The 12,276-nt window shown below is 35.6% G+C and overlaps 1 protein-coding gene across 1 annotated transcript in view; it reads right to left on the bottom strand.

The window, feature by feature from the left end:
* The window catches only part of LOC138692928 (uncharacterized), a 42,223-nt gene that overhangs the window by 24,377 nt on the left and 5,570 nt on the right, over positions 1–12,276 (bottom strand). The window contains exons 4-7 of the mRNA XM_069816285.1: positions 11,339–11,671; positions 7,914–8,077; positions 2,399–2,569; positions 538–627 (exon numbers count right to left, since the gene is read on the bottom strand). Coding sequence (XP_069672386.1) covers positions 538–582 — 45 coding nt within the window. The 5' untranslated portion in view covers positions 583–627; positions 2,399–2,569; positions 7,914–8,077; positions 11,339–11,671. The remainder of the gene's footprint in view (positions 1–537; positions 628–2,398; positions 2,570–7,913; positions 8,078–11,338; positions 11,672–12,276) is intronic.

Raw genomic sequence — 12,276 nt, 5'->3', positions numbered from 1 at the left:
ATTGCCATAACAAAGTCCATAACTCATTTCTTACTCCACAGAGGGCAGCATTTCCTATGGAAGGTGAAGGTTGCTAAGCGTGAGCCAGGAACTTTAAGACTCAATATCTCAGAACTATTCCATTTTGGACTTGGTCCATTCTGGTTGTGAACCCCTCAAATGTGAAACAGTGCAAAACATTTTGAAACATTGACGCAATTTCCCACATTACAAGCACTAGTACATTGAACATTTCTGCAACGAAATTATGCTACATTTTAGCATTATGCTTTGAGACATAAATTCTGCTATGTGTAGCATAAAGGCTACAATTGTAAATGCTGGTCGAAAATGTCGGAGTGAGGAGGGAGAAAGCGTAAATCGTGTAAAAATGACTATAACAACGTTACTTCAACCTCTCTCCACCTCCCAAAAGAAAGTATCACGAATTAACCGTGCGCAAATTATCAGGAGTAGACTGTATATATACAGTATTTCACAAAACACTGTTCATTATTACCCACAGACGTAATGTGAAGAAAGATTAAATGCACATACCATCAGACAGTAACTGGCATCATTATTGGTCAAAATAATATCCATCAAATACTCATCATCAGCCTGGTCTCCTTGTAGCCATAAATTCACCTAACAAAGCATAGAAGTAGGAATTATTGTATTAGAACTGAGCAGAAATGATACTGTTAATTCCAAAACTGAAAATTGATGATTGAAGGTTTCATAAAGATCACACATGCTATCTCATTATAATCAAACGTTTTATAATGAATGCCAGACGCCTAACACAATATTAACACTGAAAGACGACGTTATAAGGGAGATAACTGCAAAAAAGAGAATTAAGGGCCGATTTCACCAACACAATTAACTAATTGTAATTTAACTTAAATACGGAATTATAACGATGTACCGAAGTACATACGGGCTTTTCCATATGAAATCGATCAGTAAAAAACTCGCATTTTTTTAATACTCTAATTTTTCCCCTATTTATACAAGGTGCTGAGGAGAGTGCATTTTCAAAAATATACTATCGAAAGTCAAACGGTTTTCGTACTATTGAGCGACAAATTTAGCGTATTTTATAAAAACAAGCCTCTTTCAGCGCTCAGAACTCTGGAACCATTTATTGCAGAACATTGAACGAGAGCTCATTTTGAAGCTGACATTTGGTAGGTTATGTTAAGAAGTAATCCTTATTTTTATTGTATACAGGGAGACAAATAATCTGATTTTACTTACTTTTAGGCTTTTTGCCCATTTGTAAAAATGTATAAAATATTGAGAAAAAACCTTGCATTATTAAGAGGAATTCAGAATTGTTTGCTTAGTGGCTCGGCAATAAGTTTCGAGGGCATTAAATAAATTATTTTCACACGCCTAGACTTGAATGGCGCAGTACCGCACACACTGGCTGAGAGCTGAAGATAAGCGAGTGTTGGGCGTCATTTTACTCCTGTGTTTATGAAAACTTGTGATAAAGCTAGTAAAGCTATGCACTACTAGATGACATGTCACGTGTTTATGTCTCCTGGCCTTGCTTCCCTCGGCTAGCTCCCGCCTCACAGTCAGCTGGTTAGCTCACGCGCATACTATTTATTTTCTTTATTTGATATTTTCAATACTTTCTTATCAACGGTGCAACAGTAAAAAATATATGTTTATTTGTACTTTCAATGCGGAATCTAACCATATATTTTTAAAATATTTTTTCATGGGCAAAGGCGTTTTAATGAAGAAAAATCTAAATTTCTCCATTTCCATAAAAAGTAAGAAAAACTGTTTACATGTCAATATAAACTTTAATTTCTCAGCATCAAAATAAACCATGATTTTGATCATTGGGTGAAAGGGTTTCGGAGCCACAACAGTTTAAAGTTGCTAATTTTACGAAAATACGATAAATTAAAATATTTTTAATTTAAACACTATGAAGTTCTGATGCCTCAAACTTTGCACAAAGCATTGTATCACAGTTGTCTACGGACAGAAAAAGTTTCATTGTATTTAAAAATTGCAAGGTCAATTTTCTCTATATTTCGGTCGATTTGAGATGGAATAGCCCATACGATATTTCCATGTAGGAATTCTGCGTTATATGATGAAGGATCGGTGGAGCAGAGAAAAATTCTCTCCAGCATCGGAATTCGAACCCGGGTTTTCAGCTCTACATGCTGACACTCTAACCACTAAGCCACACCAGATTCCAATTCCGGATTGGGTGCTCATTCCGTTGGATCCCGGCCACTTAGTCACTCATAATGAGTGCACTTCTGCACATTAGTGTGTTGGACATTGTGCCACTGTCACACATCTGTGGCACAGTGCATGAGGGTTGGCCACTAAAGGGAAAAGTAAGAGGTGAAGCTTAAACTTATCTATATAATAAGCAACTTACCACTTCCTTTTGAAATGGAGGCCTGATGCGAGGAGATGAGAATGACCAATAGAGAAGGGCAGGGTGGTGAGTGTATACATTCCTTAATGAGGTCAACTGTCCTAACAAACGAATCAGTATACTTGTTGCTTGCTCCTTGTGAACTGGACCACGATACGATAATGACGAAATCTATGACAGAAAATTACATGCGGTTTTATTATTTACTTCAACATCTAAAAAAAAATAGTGTAAGATGGGATATTTTTTAACATGTTACACGCATTTTGCAACAGTTCAGTTCCTTCATCACATTGCTACTACGAGAGTCGTTCAAGAAGTCATGCCCAAAACAAAACAAAAATAACAGGTACAAAACTTTCCCATTTGCTACTGGAGATGTAACATGACTAGCAGAAGCGTAATGTAGTTCCCATACTATTTTTTTTTTAATATAATTTAATTCTATATTCATGGATAAATATATAATAGGATGCGAAACTGCGGTCAGCACCATCTGGCTTTGGGGGTCTGAAATAAGGTGATCAGTGCCCAACGTCGTAGGTGGTGAACATTAGAACTACGTGTTGGGTATACTACCCAGAGTTCTCTATTTATCCGTTCGAGATATTGCTGTACGGGAGAGTCGAGGAGCCGAGATGGCGGACTGAAACTTGCTAATAAGTGAACATAAAGTGATACGTGTGTGTATAAGCAGTGTATGTTAAACAGTGATGTTTATGGACGTTGTAAAAATAATGTTGAATGTATTGTAAAGTAATAGTAATATAATAAATTGAACTATCTAAGTAGTTCTTGCATACTTTTCCATTGTGCTGTACAATAAATACCCAAAGAATACAATCCCAATTATCTAACCTTTTGCTTTATTTTTTGTCTCTGTCTGGTTATATTTTAATCGGGTAGTGTAAAATAGATCGTCTCTTTCATCTTCCTGTTGGCTCCGGTAAGAATTTTCAGTAGAAGGTGATGTGAGGAATAAAACTGTAAATGTTTTATTTAAAATTGGGTTAGTTTTGAATATCGATGAGGGTGGGAGGGAATACATTCTGCACAGTTTAACATTTTCGTCACCAGGTGCGCTGCTAAATGCATGGAGTAATTACTCTTTTTGCTACTTGGTGCGCTGCTAGATGTAATAACGCCCCTCCCTCTAACAGGTGGCAGCAAGATCATTTTCTACAACAGCGCCTCTAGTATGTGTTATGGGAAACTCAGTAAGTTTCGCATCCTATTATATATTCATCCATGCTATATTGATTCATGGTTGAAATCAGATTTTAAAACAAAAAGTGAATGCCATCCTGTTAATATTCTGATTCTATACCTTCTGATTTCAGATGCCATGAAAACACAGATTTATTGATGATTTGAAGACCAACATCATCAACAAAATCAATGGAACTGACCAAGACATATTGCTGTGAACTGCCAGAAACACGAAGTGATAAATGCGGATGTCTACAGGAAGAAGGAAGTCTTTTCCAGAATCTACTATGAGGATAAGCAATTCTCTCAGAGATACCTTACATGTAGAAAGTAATTCCATATTCGTAGCTCCCATCAAACAGAAATGGGACAATTTTAAAACCACCCTTTTATATGAATAACTCTGTACATTTATTTCTGTAACAAATACTCACAGCAAAAATAAACCATAAAGCCTTGGTTACTGGGATTGGAATCATAGCTATTGAAGGCAAACAATTAAGGTATGATACCAGGGGAGGAAGGAAAGCAGCGCCAACGTCAGAACTGAAAAATATATAATTTAATTCAGAGTTTAATTTTTGACTTACTTATGTATTATTAATGGCTAAGAAAGGACTTGCGTCTTATTTTGAAAGCAGATACGAGTAATACTTACTCAGAAGTACATAGGCAAAAGAAATAAGTAAATATAATGACTGTATGTTGGACAGACTGAGCTACATGTTCAGTATGAAGAATTATTGGCCAGTATGTACAATCACGTGGTAGAAATTGTAAACCTGCATACAGGTACTCTCGGAAAACAATTACACCTCCAGGCCAATAGTCAGCTACGTTCAAAATATTAGCCGACATTGAAAATAGCAGTTCTTCCAGTAAGGACAGACATATGGAGCATAATGGTTCAGCATCTTTAAACCTGAAAATAATTAATTAATTTTAAGACTATGCATATTTTCAAACATAAGTGGACTTTAATGTCAAAGACAGAAGCAAGTACTGGTACAAACTCTTGGTTTCTCATTCTCTCAATCTTCAGTGTTCACAGCACTTTGATGCAAATACTCTAGTCATTCGTAGTAAAAAGTGGAGGTAAACAAAAGTAACAGGTACTAAAGTCTCCCAATAACTACCAGAGAAGTAATACGACTAGTAGAAGTATAATGTAGTGTGTCATCCAATTATCTTCTGACCAGAGCTTCAGCCAATAAAGCAACACCTATGGATGGACAGAGTTGACTGGTCTTGACCTGACTCTCAGACTCTCAAGCGACACAATTAGTGTTGTTTGAACAGTGCAAGCAACTACACGTGTACAGTCTGCTAAGAATAAATAGAGAATAATAGGCCTAATTATTCTATTCCACATTGGGTGTTTATTTACGATTTGTATAGAGAAATTCCCAGGTGGTGGAGTTCCAAGTAATGATATAATTTATAAATTTCGGGAAATGGGAAATGTTCAAGATAAGAGTAGGAGGTAACGTACAGTGTTCACAGAAGAAACTCTTGATGATAATTGTACATTGTCTGGTAAATTCCCCTAAGAAATCTCTTGGCCGTCTTTTTTTTTTTACTTGGTTATTTAACGATGCTGTATCAACTACACGGTTATTTAGCGTCGATGGGATTGGTGATAGCGAGATGGTATTTGGCGAGATGAGGCCGAGAATTCGCCATAGATTACCTGACATTTGCCTTACGATTGGAGAAACCTCGGAAAAAACTCAACCAGGTAATCAGCCTGAGCAGGAATAGAACCCGCGCCCGAACGCAACTCGGGATCAACAGGCAAGCGCCTTAGCCGACAGAGCTACGCCGGTGGCTTAGCCATCTTCCTCAGCAAATGGGAATTTATTACATTCTGTACAAAGGACTACGAAGTACTTAAGTTGAAACCCTGTAAATGTACTGTGATGCAAGAATTTAAACCAGGTTATCCTGCATTTCGGATTAGATTTTGTGGATGGATAAAGTGCATGACGGAAAAATTGATCCTAATCTCATTTTGTTTTCAGACGAAGCATGGTTTCACTTACGTGAATATGTTAATTCGCAAAACTGCTGATGTTGGAATTCTGAAAAATCTAATCTGTTCCATGAGGAACCTCTTCATGACCAGAAATTAGGAGTGTGAGTACATAACATTACAATTTATTAGACAGTCACTATAGCAGAACAAGTACCTGCTGAACCATGGACTCGTGTACTGCCCATCTGGCAAGAAACGATAGCTTATTAGCTGGCACAATCCCTGCTGCAGCTCTGGTCAGATTATAATTACAGCGATAAATTGTATTTTCAGCAAAATACAAGCTAGGTCTATTTCAAAGAATGCGTAATATTTCCTGTTTTAATTTCAATTTGACTACATTTTTCAGATTTTGTTTCATCCTTCAGGTCTTGGCCAGAAACTTCGTTTTTGTGATCTGGTATATTGTAAACCGAAATATTAATCTTTTCTTTTGTATGCTACGTAACACATGAACCAGAGAGTCTGGTTAGTGTAGTATGTTATTAGTCAGTGATGTACGCAATGGAGGAAAAAAGGAACTGGTCATTCTACTCCATTAATTATCTCCTGAGTTAGTTGCCTTATGAGTGATGTCTTATTGATGTCACTTATGAGGTTCAAACTTATCTTCGGACAGTAGACTAAATCACAATAACTGCTGTTTGCTGTTGAATTTAACATGAATGTTCATACTGTTACTTTTTTTTTTCCAAATAACTAATGCTATAAAACGCTATATTTTAAAACATTTTTGCTATAAATACAGTGAAACCTCTTCAAGACGGAAGTAACATGGTCCTAATTTTTTTTCCATTGTGGACAGGTTTCCGTATTATTCAGGTGTGACATTAAAATGGAATATTTTGTCATTCATATACATGAAAAACAAAATGGCATACCGTAAACTGCAAGAAGTACAAAATATTTCATTTAACACTCATCACATTAAATCAGCTTTGTGTCGCTTATTATGCTGGTGAATCATCTTGATTAAAATCTCATTTTCTGTATAAATATTATCGTAACTCACTCATTAGTCATTAAACATTACTAAAGTTTACTAATCTCATTCTATTTAATATCTAACACTATACTCTAATACTGTACTGCATATCACTGCACATTATTAATTAATTGGATAGGAGCCATCTATTAGAAGCCTTGAATTCTGGTTTATTTAAGTTCTTTCCCAGTTCAATAGCTTGCTTTGCAGAACAGTTCCAGAAATTGGCTTGTTCTTTGAAAGGTCATGAAGAACCCACTCTCACAACAGTTCATTTATTTCCACATAAACAGTTGCTTTCTGGTTCCTTTTGTGTTACCAATATTGGCCGCATGCCACTCACTCATTATTATCTTTATTTTTTAAAGTGTCACACCTGAGTTTTCCACAACTGTACTTCAATATTATTTCACATAGACTTTGTTTCTAATTTTCCTTTATCTCGATAACTTTTATTTCATCACTTAATGTTAATGCCACATTTTATGCTTTTTTTTTTTTTTTTTTTTTTTTTTTTTTTTTTTTTTTTTTTTTTTTAACTTGGAAATCACTATATTTGCGCTCTGTTTAGCTATGACAGTATATGGGTATGAAGCATTGAAAATCTTTGAACGGACTCGTCTGCCTAGTCAATAGGGTAATAAAATTTATGACCGACAGGCCAACACACCCTCATACCCTCTAGAATTTTGCAAAGAAAACTTGTTTTTATCTTAGTGACCTACATATTTCGTATATTCCTTGAAATTACACGCTGTTTCAAAATACAGTTACAAAATATAGTGTGTCCAAAATATTGTTTCCGTTTTGAACAGTAGCAGACAGTTTCCATTTCCGCGTTGGACAGTTTCCATTTTATTCAGGAAAAATTACGCATAATACATACAAATTTCGCCGGGACCAATAAATTGTTCTGAAATAGACAGGATTCCGGATTATTCAGGTTCCGATTTGAACAGGTTTCACTGTATAAACAAATTAATACTATACTGATAACAGACTGTATTTCATAGTTGGCAGGCCACATGATCTGATGTTTTCGCAGTGTGTCTGGTTTGGCAAGGAATGAAAGAAGTCAGCAAGCATACACAAAATCACGGCTATAGCTCTGTAGCAGAAACACAGATAAACAGAAATAACTTTCCAAACACACCTCACATTATAACACTTGTCAACAACGCAAATGACCTTGTGGACTTGATACATTGCCAAAACTTAGGCATATAATATACTCTAATATTGGTCTACTATTACATTTTGCAAAAAATAGATCATCAATAACTTACTTATGATCTGACCATCTGAGTAGTGAAGGCAATAGTGTCAGATATCCCAATTTTCCAAGATGATCAGATAATTGGGCAGTATCCACTTCATTCATGGAATATAAAGCTTTCAAAGAATAAAAGAACTTGCACAGCAAGTCTACATTTGATTCCACCTTAATTTTCTGAAAACAACAAATGTAACAATTTAACAACAAAATTAAGTATCAAAACTAGAGGATGGATAGTTGGGATCTAGATTTCTGCATTTCTTACATGGAATACAAACATTTTCTTATTAATATACTGAAGGTAGTTGATTTTATATAATATTGCTATTTGTTACTCTGTAATTTGCCAATTATAGCTACATTTTACATTTTTGGCTATGATATCTATACTTAACTATTTTTCATTTATTTTATTTTGTATTTTTCATTTATATCTATATCTGTGTCTTTTATTTAGGTAGTATCTATTTGTCTGTTCTTTTTTTTTTTTTCTTTTCTCTTTTTCCATTTTAATTTGTATTTACACTTGTATCCTGCATTTGTATCTGTTTCATCTTTTTCATGTTATATGCAATTCTATGTTTTTTTTTATGAAAATCTGTACTGTCTATTGTAATTGGGGCTTTGCTCTGTTATAGGCATAAATAAATAAATAAATAAATAAATAAATAAATAAATAAACAAAACAAACAGTATAACGCCAAACAGTGTTGTGTTTCATGTCCAACAGTGCTTTAGCACAGATGGTCACCAAATTAGGGTGCTACTGCATCTGTTTTTCCTTGTATTGTGTTACTGTGTAAACACAAAAGATAAAATATATCGTATTACTATGATGTACCAAAGTACATATGGAGTTTTAGTGCAGTAATTCTGCATTTCCATATGGTGAAAAAATCGGTGGAACGGAGAAAAATTCTCTCAGGCACCGGGACTCGAACCAGGGTTTCCAGCTTTATGTGCTGGCACTTTATCCACGAAGTCATACTGGATTCAAGTTCTGATGCCGAATTGAATCCCTCTCCTTTTTAAGTTCTACCTACTGTGTTCCTCCTTTGCTGGCCTACTTGTGGTTGGACATTGTGTCTACTGTCACACATACTGTGGCACAGTACATGAGGGTAGATCAACAAAGAGGAACAGAGTAGATAGAACTTTAAAATGAGAGAGATTCAATCCAGCATCGAAACTTGAATCCAGTGTGGCTTAGTGGATAAAGCGTCAACATGTAAAGCTGAAAACTCGGGTTCAAGTCCTGATGCTGGAGAGAACTTTTCTCCATTCTACCGATTCTTCACCATATAAAATATTACAGTTAAAGTATTCCATTATATATACAGTTTTTGTATATGATGCATATGTCAACACATGGAATTTCAAAGATAATTACAAGTAAGTTTTCGTCATGATAGAGTTTAAAATCGCATAGCTATACAAAAATTACAAAACTAATTTTGTAACACAGGGACTGTCACCACTGCATAATCTAATTCCCACATTTTAATTTTATTTTACACTTGCGTATTTATTTGATAAATTCTTAAGTTATTAGACGGAATTTATCAAATAAACACACAGGTGTAAAATAAAATTGTAAATTATAACTTATTGGACAACAACATGGACATTAAAATAATCCACATTATAGTTGAATTTAATAACTTCTAGCTCCTGACTATCAAATGACAACATATTCTATTGCACTAACAAGACTAGGTCGTGTACTTTACCAATACGTAAGGAGCACAAACATCTTGGACACATTCCAACAACATCCCACTTGTCTTTATTCTACATTGTGTTATTACTGGTGCATCCTTCACATCAGTTATATTCTCTAGTCTATTGTCCGATGTGTTGATGCAAGATAATGTTGAGAATAATCTGCCAAGTGAATATGTAACAAGAAAGTTAATGATTTACGTCCTTCAATTCAATGATTAAATATTATAATAGGAAAGAACAGCACAAATTAGATGTAAGAGCGAATATTTGAAATATGTATAAGAACTTTCTTGTGTTAAATTTTAACGTACCTTGTTAACATGTTTCGACCTATTTTCGGTCATCTTCGGAACTGGTCATTGTTGGTCTTGGCGCCTCTTGTTTCCTGTGTGGGTGCGTTCGTAGTGTAGAGTCAAAGAGTGTATGTGTTTTGAAATTGAGTTGTGTGTTGAGAACATCGTTGGGGTGTGTTTTCGTGTGTCTGTATATTTCATATTGTTCTAGTGTGTTGAGTTTCTGACTTTTTGGTTGGATGTGCAGTATTTCCATGTCTGTGTTGATGTCTCTGTGGGTGTGTTTAGCATTTGTGATGTGTTCTGCATATGTGGAGGTGTTTTGTAATTTTGTTATGGCTGTGATGTGTTCTTTGTAACGTGTTTGAAATGATCTGCCTATCTGTCCTATGTAGAAGTTGTTCCAGGTGTTACATTTGAGTTTGTATACGCCTGTGTGGTTGTATTTGTTTGTGTTGTTTGTGTGTTGAGATGTTTTTGTAGAGTGTTATTTGTTCTGTATGCGATGTTGTAGTTTAATTTCTTGAATGAGGTTGCAATTTTATGTGTGTTTTTGTTTTCGTATGTTAGTGTGATGTATTTCTTGTGTTCCTGTGTTTGTGTTGTATTCTTCTACATAGGACAGACAGGCAGATCATTTGAAACACGTTACAAAGAACACATCACAGCCATAACAAAATTACAAAACACCTCCTTATATGCAGAACACATCACAAATGCCAAACACACCTACAGAGACATGGAAATACTGCACACCCAACCAAAAAGCCAGAAACTCAACACACTAGAACAATATGAAATATACAGACACACGAAAACACACCCCAACGATATTCTCAACACACAACTCAATTTCAAAACACATACACTCTTTGACTCTACACTACGAACCCACCCACACAGGAAACAAGAGGCACCAAGACCAACAACGACCAGTTCCGAAGATGACCGAAAATAGGTCGAAACATGTTAACAAGGTACGTTAAAATTTAACACAAGGAAGTTCTTATCATACATATTCCGAAGTGATACAGTGTTAAAAGTTGTGTAATCAAGACGAATATTTGATATATTACTTATTTCTCTACATTCATTAGGTCAGAAATTTCATAATAATGTAGCAAAAGTAGAATACAAATTCAGAAAACACGTCGAAACTTACATTTTACATTTGGTCAGTGCTAAAAGGAGGTAAAAATTTCTCCTCTTTCTGGTCACTGGCTCTGCGTTAAATCAACTATGATGTTCTTGGGCTCTGCTAATGTGACAGTGTCGATAAAAAAAACACACACACATGCACGCACATACGCGCACGCACACACACATATACAAAAACCCCCCTCACCTTTATTTATATGCCTCAAACATTAAATGGTTGTATGCTGGACATGAACTGGGACAATATGCACTAACTTACCTTGTTACAGATGATATAATGCAGGATATAAGTAAAACAGCTTCTTTACTAGATTTTTGCAACTCTCTGTCCATTTCTTTGCATTTCTTCACAAGTGCAGAGAATAATCTTATAAAAGTCTCCAAAACACTCACAAATAACAGTATATTTGTCTCATTCATTTGGTGTGCCAAATGTCTGCAACTAATAAAGTTGACAAATACCCAGCCTACACTGAGCATTGCTTCATTCCTTCTGTACTTGTCGTAAAGAATAGTCTTCACCATCTCAAGTAACTGAGTAACATTAAAAATATCAATCTGCAAGGATTTAGAGGCGGTGAAGTTAGAAAATCTGAAACAAAAATAACTGTTCTGTTAAAGTTTGAACGATTGTATAAAATCTTTGTAATCACGTTTCACAGTGACAAAGGGATATATCATACAAATCTGGCTTTCAGGTAGTAGCTCCCTGTAAAGCAGGTTTGAATAATTTCAAGGAAAAATTGTTCAGGAGCCGGGTATCGATCCCGGGACCATTCGCTTAGCGCGCGAATGCTCTACCGACTGAGCTACCCCAGGAACTATACACGACACCGTCACAATTTTTCCTCTTATATCCACACAACTCAAATGAGCTGACAAGACGCCAGAACTCAACTATGAGTGCACACAATACTGTGTGACTTAATTTGTGGCTTTCTGTTAACGTACCTCCAGTAACGAATGTATTATACAAATCTGGCTTTCAGGTAGTAGCTCCCTGTAAAGCAGGTTTGAATAATTTCAAGGAGGCTGCAAAAGGGTATCTGTCTGATACAGGGGGGAGAGCCATTAATCCTTCCCATTGAAGGCTTTAAGGAACCAACCTGGACAAATACCCAATGTCCCATCCCTACCTTCCCGTGGTGCAGCTGTTAGTAAGCATAATTTTACAAGCTGAACTAAAGGGAGGGGCTA

Source organism: Periplaneta americana, chromosome 17 (assembly GCF_040183065.1).
Source record: "Periplaneta americana isolate PAMFEO1 chromosome 17, P.americana_PAMFEO1_priV1, whole genome shotgun sequence".
Classification (NCBI taxonomy): domain Eukaryota; kingdom Metazoa; phylum Arthropoda; class Insecta; order Blattodea; family Blattidae; genus Periplaneta; species Periplaneta americana.
This window is presented reverse-complemented; position numbering and strand designations above follow the sequence as displayed.